The sequence below is a fragment of the Neopelma chrysocephalum genome, unplaced genomic scaffold (genome assembly GCF_003984885.1).
Source record: "Neopelma chrysocephalum unplaced genomic scaffold, ASM398488v2 Primary Assembly neopelma1_318, whole genome shotgun sequence".
Lineage (NCBI taxonomy): Eukaryota > Metazoa > Chordata > Aves > Passeriformes > Pipridae > Neopelma > Neopelma chrysocephalum.
Window position 1 is genome coordinate 49669 of NW_020897980.1, and position 25356 is coordinate 75024.

At 47.7% G+C, this 25356-nt stretch overlaps 1 protein-coding gene across 4 annotated transcripts in view; it reads left to right on the forward strand.

Annotated features, from left to right (window-relative positions):
* The first annotated feature begins 260 nt into the window (after positions 1–260).
* LRRTM4 (leucine rich repeat transmembrane neuronal 4) overlaps positions 261–25356 on the forward strand; it is a 203433-nt gene continuing 178337 nt past the window's right edge. For 2 of the 4 annotated variants that reach the window (XM_027705056.1, XM_027705058.1), the window contains exons 1-2: positions 261–985; positions 3048–4597. In XM_027705056.1, coding sequence (XP_027560857.1) covers positions 982–985; positions 3048–4597 — 1554 coding nt within the window. In that variant the 5' untranslated portion in view covers positions 261–981. Of the gene's footprint in view, positions 986–3047; positions 4647–25356 lie in introns of all 4 variants that reach the window. The other 2 variants (XM_027705057.1, XM_027705059.1) reach the window with 2 other exon arrangements.

Below are 25356 nucleotides of genomic sequence, written 5' to 3' on the forward strand. Positions count from 1 at the left end.
TAGAAAAAGCTCAGGTTGGCAAATCCCCAGGGAGCAGGTGTTTTGTTCAGTGGTTCTGCCAGAAAATCCACACTCTCAACATTTCGTAACCCAGGGAAGGCGGAGGGGTCTGGAAAAGGGATGCTGGTGGGCAAGGCAATACTGTGTCTTTAATTTTCTTTTCTGAGGGAAGAAAGTCTGCAGAGCCATGACAGGCTCACTTGTTCAGCCTTTAATGTGCGATCTGTTTTCTCCAGTGGAGGGCACTCAGTGTATCACAAACTAGAACATCAGCACCAACAAGCTCCGGAGCATCATCGCTCTCTGGAAAGCCTTCGGAATTAGACAAGAGCTGCCTCTCAGCACAGCTACAAAACACTTTCAACCTGCCCAGCCGAATGGATAAACCGAGCCTGCATAGCTTTTAGAGCGGGCTCTGGCACGGCGCGGGAGGCCTGGCGGCTCCGGGGGCTGGGAAGCTGGAGGATGGATGGCCGTGTCTGGGAATGGCAAAAGGCAGCAGAATGAGGCATTCGAGGTACCGGCAAAGGTTTTGTCATTCCTCCCAGAGAAGTTGGTTCGCCTTCCTCGTCCGCTCCGGCTTCTCCTCGCAGATTTGCCACTTAACGCCGGCTCTCTGATGACTTACACAATGGCTCTCAGAGCTTAGAGTCCCTCCCTACCCCCCCACACTCCCCCCAGCCTTTCGTCCTGTCTTCCCCACCCCCAACCCCTTCCCTATCCTTTCCCTTCCTCATCCCCAAAAATTCTCGCTTGTCCTCTCTAGGGAACTTTGTGGGGGTTTGTGGCATGCACGCTGGATGCCGGCGATGTGAGTGGCAGCCGGGCTGTGCCATGAAGATTCTGATGGTTTAAAGGAAAGAAACCAGTTTGAAAAAGAGAGAGAGAGAGAGAGAGGCGAAGGGGAAGCGAAAAAAAGGGGGAGAGAGAGAAGAAAACAGCTGGAGGAAGGAAAAGGAGGACGTTATTGATGACAAAAGGATGGGTAAGTGAACTTTTCCTGTTTGTTTGCTGGCACGGCTGCACTGATGGGTATATTTTTCAGCGGGATTATTATGGAGAGGGGGGCACAGGCTGAACAGCAGCAGTGGATTCCTGTGCCAGGTGACTCACTGTACTTGCTATTGTATTTTTAGATCGTGTATCCCCCCCTCCACACACACACACACACACACACACACACGCACAGCCCTTTCCTCCTGCAGAGGTTTTACATGTCGTTAACCTGTGAATTGATGCCCCGAGTGAAGGGCTGGACAGCGCGAATTCCCTGCGCCGCCCGCCCCCGCACCTGCCACGCACAGAGCGGTCCATGGATGCGGGAGGCACCTCTCCCCACATCCCTCCTGCCCGCACATCCCCATTCCCTGAGCCTGGAGCGGCATCATTCGGGCTGTCGGGAAGGGCTGTTAACACTTTGCGGGATGTGGGAAGCAGAGGGGAGGGGGGGGGGATTTCTTGTCTAGGTGGTTTTGAAAAGGCTTGTTTGGGCTCTGAAAAGATGCCCCTGGTACCTCTGCTACATTTCCAGCAGTCATTTGCCAGGCTGATTTTTTCAAGTGTGACAGGTTTATTCCCCTCCTTCCTTCCCTCCCCCCCCCCCCCAGCCCCCAAGTCTGTAACAGGCAGAACATATTTCTAGCTGGCTGCTGCTGGCACACAGGCAGGAGCAAATAATAAGATTTAAATTAAAAATCTAACCACTGAAGGTAGGGACACATAGGCAGGGGCGTTTTAGATTAGGAATTTTTTTTGCAGATTGCCCCTTGGTTTAAAATTGGATTAAAGAACTGCAGCACGGGGTTGGTTTTGTGCGTGTGACAAATAATAAAGTGATTATTTATCAAGGAGATACCAGCCCTTGAAACATTTCCTGTTGGAAAATGCGTTTTCATCCTTAGCAAAGATGCAACTCTGGACAGAGGCAGCAGCTCTAAAATTATTCCAGGCATGTGGGTGTATGTTGGGGTTTCTGACACCCCCTCCACCCCCTCTCATAATTATTTGAGATTATATATATTGAATTATTCTATATGTCCTCACATCCAGCATTGTTCCTGCGTGACAAACCTGACACCTCAAAGGCAAACCCTTCAAATCATCAGAGCTGGGAGAGAGAGAGGGGGAAGTTGAAATAAGAAATATCCCCCTTTAAACTTTCTGGGGTTTGCTGCTGGATGTGAGTGTTGCTGTGGATATTTTCATCCGGTATCCAATATATATACATACAAATGGATAAATGCTTCAACATTCCCAGCTACATATGGAGAACTTTCAATAAATATGTGTTAAGGCAATGATTCATGTGAAAGAAATATGTCTCCTCCCATTCTCTTGGTGTTGGGGTCCCATTCCAGCATTACCTTAGATACCTCTCTATGTGGCTGAAGTTTCTTTTGCTGCATCTGTTTGTGTGTTTTAGGTCCATAAAAATCGTGAGTAAACCCACTTAAACCTCCTGTTAAAACCAAATCACTCAGTGCAAAAAGTAAAACCTTTACTTAGTGTCTCATTTTACAATAAATACACGTTATAAAGATGGGTCAAACTTTATGATGAATAGATTTCTCGCTTTCTGCAGTAATTTTTTGGGGGATTTGCACTTGCTTTTCTTGAGGAACACGTTTAGCAGCACGTAATAGCAGGAGCTTTGGCTCATTTCCTCTCCAGCTCTGTGGAACATTCAGCACAGTGACTTGACAAATATGTTTATTGTTAAAACCTCGGCGTTTAGTGATAAGGACATCCCAGCTCCACTGGGAGCTGCTGGACAGGGGCAAAGCCCGGAGGGAACAGGATTTTGGTGGTTCCGAGGGATCGTAAGTCACACAAAAGGAGTAGCGCCGGTGAGAGACGGCGAGGCACGAGCTCAAAGGACGGGAATTTGCACCACAAAAGCCCCAGACAGGAGGCAAACAGGTTGTCTCCCAAATCCCCCCCGCTCCACTCAGGCTTCATCCAAAGCCCCGGGGGTGACGTGAGTAATCTGCCGGCAATTTGTCTTAATAGGCTCCCAACGCCCGTTTGTTTTCTCTTTAATATTGCAGGTTTCCATTTAATTAAGCAGCTGAGAGGCACCAGCGCGCTCCTGGTGCTGCTGCTTCCCCTGGTGCTGCTCGCGGTGCTCGCGGGGGCTCAGCGAGCCTGCCCCAAGAACTGCCGATGCGACGGCAAGATCGTGTACTGCGAGTCCCACGCCTTCCGAGACATCCCCCACAACATCTCCGGGGGCTCCCAGGGCTTGTCCCTGCGCTACAACAGCATCCAGAAGCTCAAATCCCATCAGTTTGCGGGCCTCAATCAGCTCATATGGCTTTATCTCGACCATAATTACATCAGCTCCGTGGACGAGGACGCGTTCCAGGGGATCCGCCGGCTGAAGGAATTAATCCTGAGCTCCAACAAAATCACCCTCCTGCACAACAAGACCTTCCACCCCGTGCCCAACCTGCGCAACCTGGACCTGTCTTACAACAAGCTGCAGGTGCTGCAGGCCGAGCAGTTCAAGGGCCTGCGGAAGCTCCTGATCCTGCACCTGAGGTCCAACTCGCTGAAAACGGTGCCCATCCGGGTGTTCCAGGACTGCCGGAACCTCGACTTCCTGGATCTGGGCTACAACCGCCTGCGGAGCTTGTCCCGGAACGCCTTCGCCGGCCTGCTGAAGCTGACGGAGCTCCACTTGGAGCACAACCAGTTTTCGAAGATCAATTTTGCCCACTTCCCACGCCTCTTCAACCTGCGCTCCATCTACTTGCAGTGGAATAGGATCCGCTCCATCAGCCAGGGCTTGACATGGACCTGGAGTTCCTTGCACAACTTGGATTTATCGGGAAACGACATCGCGGGGGTAGAGCCTGGGACCTTCCAGTGCCTCCCCAACCTGCAAAAACTGAACCTGGATTCCAACAAACTCACCAACATCTCCCAGGAGACCATCAACACGTGGATCTCGCTCATCTCCATCACTCTGTCCGGAAATATGTGGGAATGTACTCGAAGCATTTGCCCTCTTTTTAATTGGCTTAAGAATTTCAAGGGGAATAAGGAGAGCACCATGATCTGCGCGGGCCCCAAGCACATCCAGGGCGAGAAGGTGAGCGACGCCGTGGAGACCTACAACATCTGCGCCGAGATCCAGGTGGTGGCCACCGAGAGGTCCTACCAGGCGCCCAGAACCCCCCCGAGACCCGTCTTCGTCCCCAAACCCACCGTGTCCAAACTGGAAAGCCATCAGCCCAGCGCCGCCACGCCGAGCCCTTCCGCCGACATCCCCACCCCGGGAGTGGAGCCGGAGTACGAGCACGTGTCCTTCCACAAGATCATCGCGGGCAGCGTGGCCCTGTTCCTCTCCGTGGCCATGATCCTGCTGGTGATCTACGTGTCCTGGAAGCGTTACCCCGCCAGCATGAAGCAGCTCCAGCAGCACACGCTCATGAAGAGGCGCAGGAAAAAGGCCAGGGAGTCTGAGAGGCAAATGAACTCCCCTTTGCAGGAGTATTACGTGGACTACAAGCCAACAAACTCTGAGACCATGGATGTATCGGTTAATGGATCTGGGCCCTGCACTTATACCATCTCTGGCTCCAGGGAATGCGAGGTATGAACCATGATCCTCCTAAAACCATTTCAGCTGCTGGGAAGGAGAGGTAAATGTTTGACGCTCTTGAGGTATCTCTAAATGCTGGAAAGATTAATGAGATTTTGTTTGATTTTTTTTGGAGGGGGGGGTGGTTGCTCTGTGGAAGGTTCTCTTGTCCCATATCAACAACCAGGGAAGGGACGGTGATTGTTTTGAGTAATTAAGGCTTATTAAAATATAGATTAAGCTGAAGTCAACAACTGTAGTAAAGGCATCTGGAGGGTTATTCTCCTCCTGTTTGCACCCATTTTATGAGCTGTGGCTACAAGAGAATCCTATTTTTAATGTATTGGTAGATACAGAGGCGTAAAAGAACCTCTTCTGCTTTAAAAATAAATATGGAAACCTCTTTACTCAGCCCCCACATGAAATCTTGAGGGGTTTATGGCCTATTTAAAGATAATGGCAAAGATTTTCTGCATTTTTGGTCTGGTTCAGGAGCGAACCAGAGAGCAACAGGACTGCAGCACAATCTTGGAGTTCAGGCACTTGTTTTCCTGGAGCAGCAGGAACAACAGAGGCTCCTTTGAACCCAAGCCTTGGTCCAACAGCACATTTGCAAATGCCTGGGTTGGGAGATGGATATTCTTGAGGTTTTAATTTCATTTCAGTGATCACTGGAAGTTAGACAGAGCTGATTTTCACATGCTTAAGACCGTGTTAGGATTTGACTCAGCAACATTGGAAGCACAAACAGCTCCCAGAGCATCTTTTCTGTTGTTCAGCTTTGAAAGGAAGCACCAAATTGTTTCCTTGCCTTCCTGTCAATGACTCCACCACTGTGTATGCAAGGGATGGGTTTGCTTTGAATGCTGATGCTTATTTATAGCCGGTAGAGGAGGATTTGCACAATTCCATTGCAGCACTTGTTCCTTAATCCTGCCCGTGACGTGGCTTTGGGGCACCGTGGGGGATTTTTCTCCTCTGGTTGTGGATGTCCTACCTGAGAGTGTTCCACGTGCTTGTTGGGGTTTATCCCAGTCCATTTGTGCAGATTGGGGTTGACTATGGAAATTCTGAGCCCTGACTTTGGCAGGAGAGCTGTGTTAAAGATGAGCAGAGTGGAACAGGCTGCACTTCTGGGATCCGGATTTGTTAAAAATGATGTTTTCACTTCCTGACAAAGGGGCGACTTTGAGATGTTTCATGTTTGGCACCTGAAATCCCCAGCTGATTTTAGACCATGGAGTCAAGGAGAAGGAAGAAAAATGCCTGTTTTGGGGTTGCTTTCTTTGGAGCAGTGTTGTCTTCAAAATAGGAAACCACCTGCCATATCCCTGTCATTGCTCCAGTGCCGTGGGAATGAAGGTGTGGGGTTTTTATTCCCTGTTACCAGCACAAGTAGAAAGTGATAGTAAAGTTATTTTGAATTTTCCCTGGCTGTCACAAGGAGCCCTAATTTGATCTGAAAGACTGTCTCCCCTTCATGCTCAGGTTTATCAGCACTGAAGTTTCATCAGCTTGTTGTTTAATTTGCACCACGATGGTGAGACAGCTGAATTTCCATGTTATAGCTGAACATCCAGCTAATGAAACCATCACCTCTTATGTTATTTGGATCTCAGAAGATGTAGGGGTGATATCATGTCATTTGGGAGACTGAAATTTGGGTAATCTGGGATTATGGCATATGATTCCAAGGTTGAAGAGCCCTACCAGGTGTAGGACAGAAGATCAGGGTGGTGTTAATTCCTCTGTGGTGGTGTGGGTTGTTACACACAGCATTAAACACAAGGGGACCCCAGTTCACCCAGTTTCCAGGTGCTGTGGCAGCACCACAACAGTTTTATTCAGGTTAAATTAAGGTGGTGCAGAACTTTGCAGGACTCAGGGTGTTTATTGTGTTGGTTCTGGTGTAAATCAGACTGTCCAGTGGCTCTTAGCACACTAAGAGAGACTCATAAATAATAGACAATAATAAAGACTTCAGGAGATGGAAACCAGATCATTGAAGGCACATGTAGCAACCCAAAGCCCTCAGTGAAATCCTGTCTTCAGCTTGGATTTGACATTCTTCGTCTCCATAGCTACAAGGTTCCACTTGTAAAAGGAGAGACAGGCACTGTACAGCACTTAAAAATGGGAAAAAAAATTCCTTGTAGATTCTACAGCAGTGGAAAGGGTTTGTGTTTGGGGAAAAAATAGAAAATGGAGCATCTCTTTATTTCCTAATTTACCCAAATGTACATACTTGTGGGAAACTGCCATTTTGTGTGAGTGAGACGCAGCTCAGGCCCATCCTCCCATGGGGCCCAGTTGCTCATTCCTGAGGTTTCTCCCAAAAAAGAACCCCTTGGATGGGAGAGGAGAGCCTGGCTCCCAGAGTGAAGGCAGGCAGGCTCTGGTATTCACTGCTTAGAACTCTGCTGAGTTTCCTTTTTTAAGGAATTGTGTTCAAATGATTGTCTCCTTCCACGTATCCACCTCCCACAGCCTGAGAGCAGCTGAGCTGTCCAACAACTGTGTGTCTTCAGGAAAGGGATAATGGTTCCATTGGAGCTGGGAAAGGGATAATGGTTCCATTGGAGCTGGGAAAGGGATATTGGTTCCATTAGAGCTGGGAAAGGGATAATGGTTCCACTGGAGCTGGGGAAGGGATAATGATTCCATTGGAGCTGGGGAAGGGATAATGGTTCCATTGGAGCTGGGGAAGGGATAATGGTTCCACTGGAGCTGGGAAAGGGATAATGGTTCCACTGGAGCTGGAAAAGGGATAATGGTTCCACTGGAGCTGGGGAAGGGCAGAGAAACCTGAGCAGATGCTGCTGTTGGGAGTGGGGTGATAATGGATGTTTTCTGAGGTCTGGGGAGCAGACCTGCTCTCTCCACAGGGATCATTTGGGGTTTGGGATTATCCAGCTCAGCTCATCCATAAACCACCTGTTTTCCAGGACAGAACTGGCATTGGAACAACGTGCTGAGCTGTTTCCACAGGTTCTGTTCTTCACAGCAGCAGGGATGGTTTTCTTTTAAGTTTAACGAGATTTTGAGTTTAAAACAAAGGCACACAGAGCTGCCCTGGAGAAGGGGAGGTGCAGGTACACTTTGTATGGCTGCTTTTTCCAGTCCCTGCTTTAGGAAATATTTCTTGTACTGCAGAGATAGAGGCAAAGCCAGGCTGGCTGGAAATGGGAGAGACTCTTGGCATCAGTGGGATTATAATCACTGACACCTGGCCTATGCTATTCTATTTAGTCTATTGGCAAGGGCTGCTAAAATAACTGGATGCTCATGATCTTGGCTCTCCCAGCCAGTCCCCAGACTGCTGCCATCTCATTCTGGTATTTGCTTTGTGCATGTGCATCTCATTGCCTCTCTATTTCATATTTATTTGTACATTTGCTGAAGATCTGGGGGCCGTAAAAAGCAGTTTCAGACCCCGAGCTGTGTTTCCTCCACCTCACACACGGAAAATAGCTGCGTTTGGCTCACTGGGAAGGGGAGTGGGGACAGGGAACATTGCTACAGGAATGTTTCCGTCTCCTGGAAGGTCATTCCTCTCCCCTTCCCCGGGCTGGCAGGGACAAAACAAACAACAAGCAAGCAGGTGAGCAGCTTGTCTGTGTGAGCTGAGGCCGTTCGAGAGGTGATGGACACACACCCCGGGAGGTCACTTTTACACCTCTCAATGTCTGCCCACATCCCGGGGACGAGCAGGGACAGCTCCACTGTGTTTGCCAGTGGAGTGTGAACCAGGGTGGTTGTCACTTGTATTTGCTGGTGCTAAACCAGTCACACAAAATCATGTTCAGCTGGAATTCTGCTTCCTGCCTTCTCGCCACTGGGGAGAAAGGACAAATAGACTGAGAAAGGAGTGCAGTGCATTCAGACTTGGTGGGCTGCTGATCTCCTTCTGAGCTTAGCTTAAAAGGAAATGTTAACACGCTGTTGTTGTTTGTTATTTATTTATTAAACACCATTTCTGTGTTGCTTTGGACAAGATGCAAAAAGGAAAAAGCAGGATAGTCTCCATCTCCAGGGTGTGTTTAGTGCCAGGTGCCAGTTCTGTAACTCATCATGAGCGTGCCCAGGGGCTCAGCCTGTGACCTCTGGGGAGAAATCACTCAATGACTGGCTGAACATTTCATTATTTTCTCTTAAAAGCAGTGGTTGTATTTCCTTTTGCTCGTCAGCCTGAGGTTTTTGGAAGGAATGCTGAGCAAGGATTTCATGGCAGAGGTGTGGGCTCATCATAGGTGGGGGAACAGGAAAGGAAGGTGATTCCACAGGTGGGGCATTGCAAGGACAAGAATATGGGAGGTGAGGACTGAGGAGAATGGGGAGTAGGAGCTCTCCATTAGCCTGCTGTCATCACTTTAGGGCCAAAGCAGTGTGGGTTTTTCTCCAGTGACAGTGTGGGTTTTTCTCCAGTGACTGTTTTGAAACACAGCAGGGCAGGCACTGTAATTTAGTTTCCTACATCCTTCTGTGCTGTGGCTCCTCCTCTGCTCCTCTTCCTCCACTTCTCTGTGATTATGGGCCTTAAATCCTTGTTGAGCTGTAAACTGAAGGGTGAATCAGCCTAATGAAGCTGTGTCAGAAGCTCTGGGTTTGTGTGGGGAGAGTGAGCAAAGGAGAAGCTGCTGGTGCTGCTCCTCCGAGCGGAGCCAGGGAGGGACATGGTAGAAGGGGCTCAGAGGGGGGAGGAGAAGGGACATTTTAGAAATCAGAATCACAGAATGGCTTGACTTCAAGGAACCTTTAAGATCACCCAGTTCCAACCCCTGCCATGGGCAGGGACACCTTCCACTAGCCCAGGTTGCTCCAATCCCTGTCCAACCTGGCCTTGGACACTTCCAGGGATGGGGCAGTTTTTACCCTTCAGAGCCTTTCTTAGCATTTCACGCTTGGTATTGCAAGAATAACATCAGCATAAGGAAAGCTGTGCTCTAGAAGCACTGGGGATGTAACAAAAAATGCACAGGGGCAAATTTTCCTGGGCTCAGCACTTGTGAAGTGCGAGATTTCCCAAAGATGTTCCCAAAATGACCGGCCGTGTTTCCGGCGGAGCTCAGCCAGCTGTGCCTCGGCAGCAATTGAGCCACGGGCTGTAAATTTGGAAAGGAAGCAGCAGGAGGATGTGGAACACTTCTGAAACTCTTACTCAGTCCTTACCCTGGTGCCTGGGGAGAGAAGAGCTCCTCTGGCATTTGGGCTTGTGACACAAGTGCTGCTGAGACCTCGGGAGCTGATTGCTCTGGGATAGGGACAAAGGAAGGGGCTGAACCCACATCTCCCAGATTTTTGCTGAGCTTGGGAGATTTCCTGACCAGATTCGAGGCTTTACATTTGCTCCACTAGGTCTCATCCACAAGCCAGTAGTTAATTAACAAAACTATGGAATTACACTGTGGATTTGTAGTCTTAGACACAATGTCCAGCTGGGATCCTCCTCCCTGCCTTCCCTTCACCTCTTTTCCTTCTTCCCTAAATTTTGCCACTTTCTGGAAACCTCAGTGAGTTGTGTACAGGGAGAGCTGCCCAAATGGAGAGGATGCTGCACTGGAAAGCTTTGTACAAGAAAGGAAGATACTTGTATTCCCATTACAATCATTGCTTGAGCCTTTTGAGGGATTCCTGTGTTGCTGGAATTGTGGCAGATGCCCTTTGCCCTCTCCATCTCCCTTTGCCTTTCTCTCACCCCTTCTGCCTCTGTTCAACTCTTGTGATGCACTGCCAGTATTTCAAGGAGGAGAAAAAAATCAATTTTAGTGCATTATGTGGCTTGTGCCGGAGGGGAGAACACTCAGAAACAGGGAAGGAATCTGTTGAACCTGTTCATTTGTGGTTTCTCTTTTAAACACACATAAACAATAAAACACACACTAAGAGGGACAAACAACCTTATTAGTGAGTGTCCTGCTGCTGGGAATGTTCTCGAGACTTTCCCTGGAATAAGAGAGCTTTGGAAATACATTTAGGTCCCAACTGCTCCATGGATGATCCTGTTGCCACTGGAGACCTCACTCTTTCCTGGCAGGAGCTGCCTGGCACAGGGAATTGTGCAGCCTCTGCCCTGCTCCCTGTGCTGTAAACATTTGGACATGAAATATTCCGGTGTGATTTGTGTTTATAGCACCAGCAGCAGCCCAGTGTTTGGTCATTTCCAGCCAGGTATTCCAGCCCTGAACACAGATGGGCTGCAGCAGGAAACGTTTTGGACACTAATCAGCTTTTCTCACATCTGCCTCTTGTGCAGCCAAATCAGCTCAGAGTGCCTGTAGATCTTCCCACCTCCACGGACAAGAGGAGTGGATCCATTCTGAGGGGTTTCCAGGGAGTTGTCAGCTCTGTCCAAGCTGCAAAATTCCTCTTTGTCAGGAGCTGGTGAAGGGATGGCAGGAGAGCAGGTTGGGAATGTTGGCTTTTTGGATTTGTTTGGGCTTTGCCTTTTTAATATCCAAGCAAACAGAAAGCCCTTCCTGGCAGATGGATCAGTCCTGGTGTTGCAATCCAATGGGAATTGTTCCACCTGCAAAAGGGGGAAGGCAAGGAAGGCCAAAAAATGCTGGTCATCTCCAGTCTCACCATCTGGGGTATGTCCAGCTACAGCAAAACTCCCCCTTTGTTAATTAGTTCAAGTATAGATTTATTTTGGGGTTTTTTTAAGTACTTTTGAATATAATTGGCCAGAAGAGGAGCAGTTCCTGGATGCTGGAAAGCCAGAGTCTCTCCTAAAAACTCTCTGCTCCAGAGCTGTGTCTCCATCAGTAGCCAACTTCCTACAGCAAAGGCTTTGTGAAGATGCTTGAGCTTCTCCTCTTGGTTTTCTCTCCTTTGTGGGACAAAAACCCCAATGTATGTTACATTATAATATTAAATATTAAATTATTAAATTAAAATTTACACTATAATATTAAAACTAATGTATTTTTACATCATACTTGAAGTTCTCAAAATTCACGAGATAAGTAGCATTCTCCTCATTTTTAGTCCCTGCATCCCAGAGATTGTGATCTGACACAGCAGCTCTTTGCTCTGAAGGTTCTTTTTTTTTTTTCCCTGTCCTTTCCCCATCACCACATTATTCACTTTCCTCTGACATACACAATAATAAAAAGAGAAATAATATTGCTGGGTTTAGCCTCTGGGGAAAACTAACGTGATCAGTTTGTTCATGATCAAAGGTGACCTTTGGTGTTCTGTGCCTGTCCAGGAGTGTGTTTTGTTCATGGGAAGACCCAAATGGGGAAGACTGACCTTAATCTCGATTTTGAGCCCGAATTTTGCAAGTTCTTTTGTCATACAAAAGCACTCAATAGTTTTCTGCCTGAACATTTCAACTGCACTGCAGATCAGGAGCAAAATTAGGTGGTTGGGGAGTGACTTTGTGTGAAATGGGTGTGGGAATGTGGCCCTTTGTCCATCCCAACAGGCAGAGCTCAGGAATTCCATGGAGTACAAAGAGCTTTGGGCAGAGCCAGCCCTGGGGGTGTGCAGGGCTTCCAACTGCACTTGGTATAAATACCCAGGGCAGGGTATTTATATTTAATATATATTTCATTTATATTTAATATATATTTAAGCAACTCCATCCGTGAGCTTCGATGGACAGTGAACACAGAACCAGTTATGAAGCAGAAAGTTCTTTGTGTTTTTTCCCCGGGTAAACTCAGGTCAAGGTTTTTCTTCTTGTATTGGAGAAATGGGATTTTCCTGGCTGTTACTTGTGTGTTGATCCAATTAAGAAGCAGAAGACAAGGTCAATCTAAGAGTGATATTATTGCTCTGGCTGGGTTTGGGTAGGAGCTGAGCACTCCCGAGTTTGATGGGCGGATGAAAATCCCAATGGAATCATTTTGTGCTGGGGGAACAGGACACAGCAGGGAATCATAGAATCATAGAATCACAGAATCAGCTGGGTTGGAAGGGACCTCCGACATCATCAAGTCCAACCCTTGATCCAACCCCGCCGTGGTTCCCAGCCCATGGCACTGATGCCACATCCAGTCTCAGCTTAAAAACCTCCAGGGATGGAGAATCCACCACTTCCCTGGGCAGCCCATTCCAATGGCTGATCACCCTCTCTGCAAAGAAATTCTTCCTAATCTCCAACCTAAACCTCCCCTGGCCCAGCTGAAGACCCTGAGCCCTCTTGTCTTGCTGATGGTTGCCTGGGAAAAGAGACCAACCCCCCCCTGGCTCCCCCCTCCTGTCAGGGAGTTGCAGAGAGTGAGGAGGTCTCCCCTGAGCCTCCTCTTCTCCAGGCTGAACAGCCCAAATGTGAGCAGGTAGGACATGGAGAGAGGAAATGGAGACCTGAAGAGCAGTTTCTGGAGGAGAGGAGCTGGCCAGGAGTGGAGCAGCCCAGGATTTAAGGAACCTTTGGCAATATCCTTTATTGGATGCTCCAGCCCTCAGCCCTGGGAGGGAAGAGCCCATCCCATGGTCAGACCTCACTCCTGGGCACCAGCCCAAAGAAAGGCCTGTCTGACACTGAGTACCAGCTCCAAGGTCTCCATGGGAAGGTCAGGCTCACCCTCAGTGTCTTGCACTCTCATCACTCAATTTTTTTCCAGGCCTTTCCAGTGCAGTGAGGAGTGTCTGTGATGAATAGACTTGCGTTGTGTGGTTTTGCTCATTTTCAAACTCAGTTCTCATTTAAAATCAGCTTCTCCTTCTGTGTGATGGCCCCTGAAACCCCAGATGATTCTTCACTGCTCTCATCTTTCACTAACACATCCATTTGGATTATCTTTGTGCCGTGATGGATGCTTTAAAAGGAACCAACAAGGCCATCAAATTCTTGCCCTGGTTCAACTAGCGTTTGTTAATGTTCTAAATCATCTTGGGCCTGAAATGTGCTGCTTCTTAAATTTAGAACGATGTGATTGCCTAAAGCCTCTCCATGTGTTAATTAAATCATCATAATTGTGGTTTCTTGAGACTGACAGGTTATAAATAGTTTTTCTTCCCCCCTCCTGCAGTAATTGGGGATGAATGACAGGCAAAACAGCTATTGTTTAACTGTACATCTGACACCAGCCTTCCCATTCCCACTCCACTTCTCTGCTGCTACTTGATTGTCCTGAAACAATCGACAGTGTCACCCTTAAGGGCTGGTGAATTGCCATGCACTTCTCACGGCGTGGGGAGATGAGAGGAGTGATTTTCCTGGGTCCTCATTATCCCTTTCATTCACCAGGAAGTGTGTCCAGGGGCACTGCAGGTCAGGGCAGAGGTGCCCTGTCTGTGTGTTCACACACACCCCCAAACACAGGTCAGAACACACGGAAGAAATTCTAATACATTGGAGGAATAATTGTATTTCCATCTCTCTTGTCTCAGCCAGGATTTTGTGGAAATAGAAGCCTTGGTGTTCTGAACATCGTTTTCCTCTGTTGCTGCCATAGAATCCTGGAATGGTTTGGGTTGGAAGGGACCTTAAAGATCATCTTAAAGTCCAACCCCCTACAACTGGGCAGGGACACCTTCCACTAGCCCAGGTTGCTCCAAGCCCTGTCCAACCTGGCCTTGGACACTTCCAGGGATGGGGCAGCCACAGCTTCTCTGGGCAACCTGTGCCAGGGCCTGCCCACTCTCCCAGGGAGGAATTCCTTCTATATAACTCATCTAAATTTCTCCTCTCTCAGTTTGTACCCATTCCCCCCTGTCCTATCCCTCCAGTTCCTGATGAACAGTCACTCTCCAGTTACTCAGGAAGGTGTCCTTGCCCAAGGCAGGGGCTTGGAACTGGATGACCTTTAAGGTCCCTCCCAATGCAAATCATTCCATGATCCCACGATACTTGTGTGCACAGAAAGGGCTTCTGTGGCTTTGGAATTGGAGCCCCTAATTCCAATTATGGTCCTGCACACATTTCTGGAGCCAGGTCAACACCACAGGTCACAGAATCATCACAGAATCCCAGGATGGGTTGGGTTGGAGAGACCTTAAAGCCCACCCAGTGCCACCCCTGCCATGGGCAGGGACACCTTCCATAGCCCAGGTTGCTCCAACCTGGCCTTGGACACTTCCAGGGATCCAGGGGCAGCCACAGCTTCTCTGGGCAACCTGTGCCAGGGCCTCCCCACCCTCCCAGGGAGGAATTCCTTCCCAATATCCCATCCAGCCCTGCCCTCTGGCAGTTCACAGCCACTAAAGGCAGTTTAAGCCACATCCAGCCCTTCCCCTGGGCAGGTGCAGCTTTGCTGTCCCTGGCAAAAGGCACAACACACACGGTCTGGAAGCAAACCCTGCCTGCAGTTCTTTGCCTTTTTAGGTTGGGAAAAAATGCTACAAATACTGAAGTTGGCCAAGGGTTTGTACCAAGCTTTTTGCTTGACTTTTGATCTTGCCCAGCCTCTGAGCAGCTCTGTCCCCCATGTGTGGGAAGGAGGCAGAAAGGATGGTACTGGGAACATCCTCAGGCCTGGATTATGCACAATCCCAGTGGGCAATTAGGCCTTGCTCCCCTTTCATGTAGGTCTGCATGCTGTTTACAGCTCTAATTTGCAGAGGAACCTGAGACTGCATCTTGATCTGCTGCTCTGGATCCTCCTTGCTCTTCCAATTATGCAAGGAAACCACAATTCCTTGGACTCTGGAGGACTGGGATGTGTCCTGCTGACTGCCATAATTCAGGGTTCAACAAGATCCATGAATATACAGAATCATGAAATCATAAAGGTTGAAAATCAAAGTAGAATCATTTAGGTTGGAAAACCCCTCTAAGGTCATCAAAACCAGCCATTCCCACAGCAGTGCCAAGGCCACCACACAACATGTCCCCAAATGCCACATCTTTTAAATCCCTCCAGGGATGGGGACTTCACCAGTGCCCTGGACAGCTTGTTCCAATGCCTCAAAACCCTTTTGGGGAAGAAATCTCCCCTAATATCCAAGCTACACCTTCCTTGGTGCAGCTTGAGGCCATTTCCGTGTTTTGCAGAAACCTTCCACGGGGAAACTCAACCTTTGTCCAGACTGGAGAATGTCCTTCCTCCCTGTGAGTTTGGAAAGGAGGGTGATCCACTCCTCAGCTGTGGCTGGAGGCCACAGGATTTAGGAACCACCGTAAACTCTGCTGTTAATTTGTTGTGAGCTGGCAGAGAGCCCTTCAGTGCAAACTGTTGGACTTCAAAAGGAGGAAGGAAAGCGAGGTCACGTTGGCTTTCATTGGAATCTGAGCACTGAAACCAATCCTTAAACCTTTGAAAACTCCTCCAGTGTGGCAGTCTCTGCCCTCCCATCCATTTACTGGGCTGCCTTGCCTTTCACTGCTGCCGACGTGGGGGCTCCACAACCGGGTTGGGGTTCAGCTCCTGCTTCAGCATGAAAGGGAGAAGTATTGTCTGGAGCCTTAAGGGACTCCTGCAGCGACTGTTTTGTTCCTGGCATAAAAGCCAGTCTGAAGTGCTCTGCTTTGTCTTGGGGAGGCATTAACACATGCCTATTTAGTGCTTTTAAAATGTCTATACTATATTCAGATGCAACAGAGACTGACTTGCAGCCACTCAGGTGCTCCCTGGTCCCAGTAGGTTTCTGCAGAGTGCTGAAATTGCCTGATTTTAATGGAAATTTCAGAGCCATTTCTTGCTCCAGCGTTATAATTTTCCTTCCCAGAGCCTGTAAATCATATGTTGGGCTCCTGGCTTTAAAAGCCACATCAATGTCACACGAGAAGGGAAATGAAGGCAGCGAAGAGGGAACACAAATTGTGCAAATCAAAAAGGGAAGGAGCCCATTGGCGACTCTGAATTATTAGAAATTTGTATTTGAAAACAAAATCTATGGGTATTTCCTTTGGTGCAGTTTCTTTGTTGAATATATCAAGAGTCCCGATCTGAGGGACTGATTAACCTCTTTCTGTTCATGATTAGCTCCCAAACATTCATTAGCTTTGGAGAACAAGGTCTAGACTTTGTTGTAACAGGTGAGGGGCTGGAATTAATGTTGCCACAGTGAGTAAAAGGCAGGGAAAAGGTTTCCTATCTCACTGCCTCTTGTGTCCAGGGAAGGTTGGAGGGGGGATATTTTGCCTTCATACTCCTCAGTGCATCAGTCCAGTGGAAGGTGTCCCTGCCCATGGCAGGGGGATGGATCTGGATGGTCTTTAAGGTCCCTTCCAACCCAAACCATTCCATAATTTTATGGTTCTATATAAAAAACTAAAGTGGGGCAGAGGTTTTTACCCACCTGCTTTGCCTTCCTGTCTGTCAAGGACCACCCAACTTCACGAAGTTTCACTGTTCACAACACCAATATTTATTTTCCCTAAAAAATGCTTCCAGAGAGTCACTTGAGGACTTCCAGAGAAAACTCCCCTCCTCTGATAATTTGTTCCATAACCTTCACAGTGCAAAATGACTTGTCCAGCTGTTAAAATGATTCCCTTCTCCAGCAAGGCTTTCAGCTGGTCCAGGAGGATGCCCAAGCTGGTGTTTAAGGCGTGGCTGAGGAGCTCTCCGTGTGTTCCCAGCTCGGGGGTTCCCAACCCACAGAGAACCACGTGGGGACTCACACAAGAAATCACCCCACTCCTGCCTTCCCACAAAACTGCATTGCCCTGGAATCCCTGGAGAAAACAGGGATTTACCCAGATTGCTGATGGAATGTGTCTCCTTCTCCTGCTCCTCTCATCCTGCTTTTGGCTCAGTCTGTGCTACTGGGCTCTAAATGGTGCTCTTGCCTTGCTCCATGTGGGAGTCAGCCCCAGGTTTTTCCTGGATGGATTCACTTTTCCAACATGTTCAGATCTACAGGACAAACCAGAGACTCCTTGTGAGATAAAGTGGAGTCTGTGACAAGCTCCACCTGTATCTCCATGGAACACTGGCAACCATCTCAAGGGGGTGGCATTTAAAAGGCTGGTGGTTTGTCATATTATGAAACACCAGTTAAGGCCAAAGACCATTTAAATACCATGTAAATACCATGTAAATACTATTTAAATACTGTTTAGGGTGGTGTAATCCACGTTCACATTAACTTGGAAGTCACCAAAAGACTTGTGGATGCAAAAAGTCGCTGCAAACAAAGCTCAATATTATTTATAAATATTAATTTATAAACTATATTTATATTACTATATATTTATTACTATATTTATATTTACAAAAAGCTTTATATCCCATTATTAGATTTTTCAGATGGGTGTGAATTCTGAAAGTTGTGTTTCCTTTCTTAGTCAGTGCAATTTAAGAAATTATTATATATCTGCTGGCCAGAAAACAGAAGATACATCATATAGAAAATATATGTAATATATATAATATATAATGATATATTACATAATAATATATAATGTCTGAAGAAAAGGCTTTTTCACCTCCCTCTCTACAAATGGGGTAGGTTGTTGGCCTCAGTTACATGGAGTTTTATAAAACTGCTGCAGAGGGGATGTGGCTGGTGATGATTTTAGAGGTGTCCATAGGAAACCAGGCTCTGGAAGTCTCAGGGTTAGTCTAGGATAAGTATATCCAAGAGCTTCTGGAAATTCTGGATTTTGGCCGTTGGGTGAGGACCCAATAAAGGCATTGGTCAAAGATCCTGAGCTTGTCTTGTTCTGCAGAATGAACAAATGTTCTGGTTAAGGTAGTTCATTAAAAATCATTGATGGGCCCAATTGTCCCAGTTTTATTTCTCCCATTAATTTGGGGTGATAAACTGCTGGAAGTGGATTCATGGTGATGTCAGAGCACTGTGGTGATTTCCTCAGTCACTACAGGACAACAAAAGAAGGGGTTTGTGGCCATCTCTCTCTTCCAGAACCATCCTGGGGTTTGAGACCCTCGGTAAAGCTCAGACCTGCAAACTGGCAGGGGTTTGTTTGCAGGGAAAAACCCAATGACAAAACCATCTCCCTGATGGGAGATTTCTCCTGTCTGGAGGTTTCCTGTGCACGATTTCTGACTAGAAAAGGCTTTTTTCACTTTAAAAAACTCAGTGACAGTTTCAACCAGGGCTGGAGCTGAACATGCTGAGCTCTTTCTGTCTCTCCATTCCAACATTCCTTAGAATTCCTATTCCTGATCAAAGTTCTACTTTGGGAATTTTCCTTCAGAGGCAGAGCATTACTATAAAAAAAATCCTTACCTGAAGCCTATCTTTTAGTTTTAGCTAGAATAGCAAGTTAGATCATCACTAAGGAGAAATACCAGGACCCAAAAGGAAAAAAATCATATTATTCCCTTTGAAAATGTGTCAGGTGGAAAAATGGAACTAATTTATCTTCATTCTCAGCAAGTGTTAACTCCCTCTTTCACCAGGGCAGTGACAGGATAGGTTTAATTGTGCCTGATATTAAAAAAAAAAGCCTTTGAATGATTTAACTATTTCATGTTCACTCTTTTAAGTAATTATTAAATATTAATCCAAACTAGCAGCATACAGCTGAATTCAGGTCAGAGGAAGTAAAATAAAATGAAATAAAATGAATTGAAAGAAAATAAAACGAGGTAAAATAAAGTAAAATAAAATAAACCCCATAGCCTTTCCCCCTATTTTTAAAATTATAATGTATTTATTATATTGCATTTATTATATTGCTTTTACACCTCTGGGTGTTGTTTTGAATCTTGACCTGGTGGGGCAGGCAGGACAGGGTAAGGCTTAGCCTTACTTCAACCTTCATACAGCAATTAATTAGAGGCTGTGTGTACATTTTGTAAGAGGTTTAAAAAGTAGTAGTTAATCATTGATGAATTTTAAAGCAGGATAAGCACATAAATAAGAGGTCACATGTGATTTCTGGTAATTTCTTACAGGGTCTATTAATTTTTTATTAATTCTGGAGAGCTATTTACAAACGCCTGCCAGAGCTGGAACCAGCTGCAGTCAGAAAGCAAATAAAAACCTCAGCTAAATAATGAGAACTTGACAGGAACAGCAGTTCTGTGATTCAGGGCCATGGGGTTGAAACATTCAGTGAGCAAAATGTGGGTTGGAATTGTTCCTATTTGATGCTGAGATTAAAAGTGGAGACTGGGACCTGTCAGCCAGTCCCAGCCTGGGAGGTGGGGTTTAAAATCCAGGCCTCATCTGGGATATTCTGTGTCATTCTGGACTTTTTAATTACAAGAGCTGTGTGGTTTGAGTTCCCTTGGAGTCAGAAAGCTCCCACCTGACCCCTGGGCCTTCCTGTCAGTTGTAAAGTTGCACTTTATGCTCTTAAAGAGCATCCAAAGGAGGGCACAAAGATGGTGCAGGGCCTTGATTTGGAGTCATCTGAGGACACTGAGGGCACTTGGTGTGTTCAGCTGGAGGAGACTGAGGGGAGACCTCAGTGCAGTTCCAATGCCTGGGCAGGGGCAGAGGAGGGGCAGGGACTGAGCTCTGCTCTGGGGGGACCAGGGACAGCAGCCAGGGAAGGGCTGGAGCTGTGTCAGGGCAGGCTCAGGTTGGATCTCAGGACAAGGTTCTTCCCCCAGAGGCTGGTTGGGCACTGCCCAGGCTCCCCCAGGGCAGTGGGCACAGCCCCAAGGCTGCCAGAGCTCCAGGAGGGTTTGGATGATCCTCTGGGGCACAGGGGGTGACTCTGGGGCTGGGCCTGTGCAGGGCTGAGGGTTGGACTGATGGTCCTTGTGGGTCCCTCCCAGCTCAGCAGATTCTGCCATTCTGGGACCTGCATCTCATTTAACATTGGTTCTGACACTTGACAAGGAGAAAATGGGTGATCAAAGAGTTCGTTTCTCCAGGATGTTGGAAGATTGAGGGAATTGTTTGCTGTGGTGGAGTTTGGGGTGGGTTGGTGAGCAGTGACAGCACCCGGGGAATGACTGGAGCTGTGTCAGGTTTAGGTTGGATCTCAGTTTGTCCCCCAGAGGCTGGTTGGGCACTGCCCAGGCTCCCCAGGGCAGTGGGCACAGCCCCAAGGCTGCCAGAGCTCCAGGAGGGTTTGGATGATCCTCTTGGGGCTGGGCCTGTGCAGGGCTGAGGGTTGGACTGATGGTCCTTGTGGGTCCCTCCAGCTCAGCACATTCTGTGATTCTGTGAACTTTCTCCTGAACCCCTCAGTGATGGAGGTTCCACAGTCCACCAGCAAGTCCCCATGCTGGAATCTCTGCCATTATATCCCACTCAGTCTTTGCTCCTGCAGTTTAGGGAGAGCTGCCTCATTCTTTTATTACCTGTAGGTGAAGTTTCTTGTATTACTGATGATCTTTTACTGTTTTCCTCTTGACTCTTGAAATGCAGTGTCCAGAACTGAATTTAGGCTCCCTGACCAAGAGCTTATCAATACTGAGAAGAGCTTGGGGATTATTTTATGTGTTTTGTGCCTGTCTATAGCACTCAAAAACTCAGAGAAGGATCATTAGAGGAGTCACAGGGGGTTGGACTAGATGACCTTTAAAAAGTGCCTTCCAAGTCGAATTATTCTGTGATTCTGTGAACTCAGAACTACTGCAAGCCCATCATTCCTCTCCCAAATGGAGCAAACACTCTGTTTGTTTTCTTCAGTGCCAGAAATGATCCAGGTGAAGGACTTATCACCCAAAATGCCCCAGTTGTGAGCAGCAGAGTTGTAGAAGAGCCAAGTGTGTGGTGTCAGTGGGGATGTGGTGCTGACAGATAACATGCACAGTTTGCTCTGTGAATTCCAGAGTCTTTCAAAAACAAGACTAGAAAAAAAAAATTCATTTTTTCTCTGTGTTTTCCTCTCCTGAATCACTGTTTATACCCTGTGATCCCACTGAAATCTGTGTTTGTGGTGAGTCCTCCCTGGCCATCAGGCTCTGGCTTTGTTTCAGAGCTCTGCAATATTCCCCTTCTTTCAGGTAGGCACTTTATTCCTCCTCTCTCCTTGAGCTGATTGCTAATTAAGTGGATGCAAGGTTTGCTTTGTTTCCTTTTGAAAGCCTCTGCTTGGGACTATTTCATCATCATCCTTGAATCAGACAACAGCCTGAATATCAAACAGAGGGCTCTGAGGAGCTCCACGTGCCACCTGTGTCCCTGCCAATTGGCAATTCTGGTATCTTATTTATTTATTTCAACTTCTTCATCCATTTGATGTTTTATCTGAAGCATTTCTACCCCCTCTTTTATTCAGCAGGTTGTTTTACCTACCTGTGAGCCTCAGCTGATTTCTTCAGGGAAGGTCCTTGAACTTACCAGATTTTTTTACAGCAAAGGCTGCTGCTCTATTGCTGTCCATTTTTACCTTTTTTTTTAAAGGCAGTTTGAAGTGATATTTCCCTCTTCATGTTTTACAAGGCTATCTCAAATTTTCTAGCAAAAGAAGCCCCACTTTATTCTTGGAAAATTTGATCATCATTTTCCTCCCATTTTCCCTTTCCCTAACAATGATTTATATTTATTGTAGGGTAGTACCTTGAGGCTCTGCTGAGGCTGAGCCCCTATTCCAGAGGCTGGTTAGGCTTTGAAAGTGTCTCTGCTGCAGTGAACTGGCCATCAACTCCAGGCCCTTGTTCCAAGTCCCTCTCCAGCTCTCTTGGAACCCCTTCAGGCCCTGGGAGTGGCTCTCAGGTCTCTATTTTCCTTTCTAAGTGAACAGGCTGTAAGGTTTCTGTGTCCTTCCACACCTTTTCCCACTTGTGCTGTTCCACCAGACCTTTGGCCTATAAATTTGATTTTCATTATCTCCTTTCTCAGGTACAGAATCCTATTGGAGCCAAAATACTATGTGATGGCTTTAACTGTGTCCACAGACAACAGGATCAGGACTTACCAGGTTCAAACTAAGTTTTCTCTCTAAGCCACCCAGTGCCTCTAATCTCATTCCTATGTTAGAACTCATATTGTAGAAAATTCCACAGAAAACTTTGTTTTCTGGAATATAACCTCTTCCAGGACATCTGAGGAATGAGAAATTCAGGAGAGACGCCTCTTCTCCTTCATTTGAGCTGCTTTGGAGCAGATTCACCACCAAATTGGAGATTTATGTTATGTCCGAGGGCAAAAATGGGGACACGAGGAATATTTATGGAAACAAAGCCTAGAAATGAAAATTGGGGTGTGCCATCCTCCAACCCAGAGTTACAGAAAGACCTTGAAAACCTCTTTCTAGTGCTGGCAGGGAGAGTGTGCTTGACCCATTTTGGGCAGGCCCGTGGTGCTGAGCGTTGTGTGATGAGCTCATGGAACAGTCACAGAAATGCCTGAACAGGAGCAAAGCATCAGGCAGTGACTGGTGTTGGTTTAGCTGCTGGTGACCTCCTGCAACATGTGGAGTCATCCCCAATTTCTGGTACAAACCGGAGGATGGTGGGAAGTGTTGGCTGAAGGAGGGGATTGTCCCCTCTGCTCTGGGCTGGGGCAGCCCCACCCCGAGTCCTGGGGTAGTTCTGGTGGCACAATATGAGAAAGATCTCAAGCTGCTGGAAGTGTCCAAAGGAGGGACACAGAGCTGGGGAAGGTCTGGAGTGGCCACACGAGGAGCAGTTGAGGGTCTGTGCAGCTGGAGGAGACTGAGGGGGGACTCCCTGGGGGCTGCAGCTCCTCACAGGGGGTAGGGACTGAGCTCTGCTCTGGGGGGACCAGGGACAGCACCCAGGGAATGGCTGGAGCTGTGTCAGGGCAGGCTCAGGTTGGATCCCAGGAAAAGGTTCTTCCCCCACAGGGTGGTTGGCACTGCCCAGGCTCCCCAGGGTTTGATCACAGCCCCAAGGCTGCCAGAGCTCCAGGAGGGTTTGGACAACGCTCTCAGGGACAGGGTGGGATTATTGGGGTGTCTGTGCAGGGCCAGGAGTTGAACTCGGTGATCCTGGTGGGTCCCTTCCAGCTCAGGACATTCCATGATTCTATGAATGTTTTCCTGGTGGGAAGACTTGTCCCATTCCATAACCAGAGGGTGTGGCAGGACATCCCCTCCCCAGGGAAGATGCTCCTACAGGCCCAGCTCTGTGTGCAAAGCACAGGGGGTGGTTTGGGCAGTAACATCATTTCTCAACAAGCCCAGCTGGAGCATCTCCAGCACCCCCAGACCCTGGGCAGCACAGGGCACTGGGCTGGGAGAACACCTGAGCCATGGATCTGCCACTGGAGCCTGTGTAAGATCTCACCTCCTCCTTTGAATTCAGGGAGAAGAGTCAATGCCTGGACTGTCCTGGCCTGTGTGGAAAACACTTCAAAATTCTCAGGTAGTTTCCTAAAGGATGGATGGGAACATTTTTCCGTGTTTGGTGTTCTCTGGGCTCCTCATCCCTGGGATCACACCACAAAGAAAGAATTCCTGCAGAAGTAGCCCAGTGCAGAAGCAGCCCTTGAGCAGCTCTGACAGACTGCCCAGGAATTAGAGACTCAGTTTTTCCTTCCAGCCCAGGTTTGGAAGGCTCAGAGGGGGGGGGGATGGCACAGCTGCTGTACCTGGCTGGGGGCTGTGCAGAGGATTCCTGTCTCTGGAGCTGCAATCTGGGACACTCCATTCCCCACACAAAGATCCATCTGCCTCAGCCATGCACATCCCAACCCTGGCTTGCAGCTTATTGCAATCTCTAGGAAATTATATGCAAATGAATAAACAAAATAATACAGCTTGTCCCAAGCTGTTGATATTTATTTCAATGTGTGCAAACAGATGATGGCTGGTTTTTCTTAAATACCCCTCAAGCCACTGAGAAATGGAGAGGAAATGAGGTTTCCAAGTCTGCCTGTGCCTCCCCTCACTGAGGTCTCACCTCTGCTTTCAAACCTGTGAGAAAGTGTCCAGAGCTGTTGGCCCAGGGCTGATGGAAGAAAACTCTTCCAGATGCTCTGGGTTTGTCAGATTTAATTTCAGAAGCATCAGCTCTGGCTCACGGGGGGTATGGGCTGAGCTGCCTCTTGCAGAGTGAAATCTTTATATTTGGGGGGGATTGTGCAGTGATTTTGCTCTTAAAATTGTAAGTAATTTAGCAACTAATCAATGTTTGTGGTATAGTCTCTGATAGAGATCACTGAGCTGAGGGGGTGTGTGGAGAAGGAGAATCAAATTTTCAGTGGAATAAATGAGGACTTTTGGGGTGTGCTCAGTTCAGGTCTCTGCTCTCCCTGTGCAGTCTCTGCACTCACCATCTCCATTCCCAAAAGTCATCTCAGAACATCTCCATTTCCTCAAAAGTCAGGGCTTTTCTGAGGGATAACAGAGATTGCAAGGCTGTGTCCTGCCCCCTTAAACAAGGCACCTTGATGAAAGAGATTCCAAGAAAGTATGGATTTATGCATGAATCTGTGTGTAGGCCGTGCTCTCTGCATTCCTGGTTTTCACAAGTGGAATCTGCTCACAAATGGACCCAAGTGAGGTAAAGGAATTGTTCAGTTTTGACTCCACAGTTAATCCTGGTGGCCTGAGACCTGGCACCTAAAATGAACTGCAGAGAAATTAATTTCCAAATTCACGTAGGGCCCTAAAGAGCTTCTATCCCCAACCCCAGCCATGGGCAGGAACACCTCCCACTAGAGCAGGGTGCTCAAAACTCAGCCCTAAACCCACTCTCTGGGGGTTTAAAGCCATTCCTGACGTCCTGTGGAACAGAGAGGGGACAGAACACAACCTGCCACTCACTGCTATCACTTCCACATGCATTGAAAAGAACTCCCCTGGAATAAGATTGTGGAGTCACAGTCCCAGAAGAATCCAGACACGGGAGATTAAGAGCAATGACTCAGCTAAATATAAAATATTTGATTTTCATTTTCACACTGCATTTGATTTAGGAGACGTTGGGTTTAGCATCTGTCAGGAGTAATGTATGTACACAAACAGACTGTCAGGAACTGCCTGGGACTGGGGCTTGTGGAATGAATCTCCTCTCTGACTCCACAAAGGAGCCCAA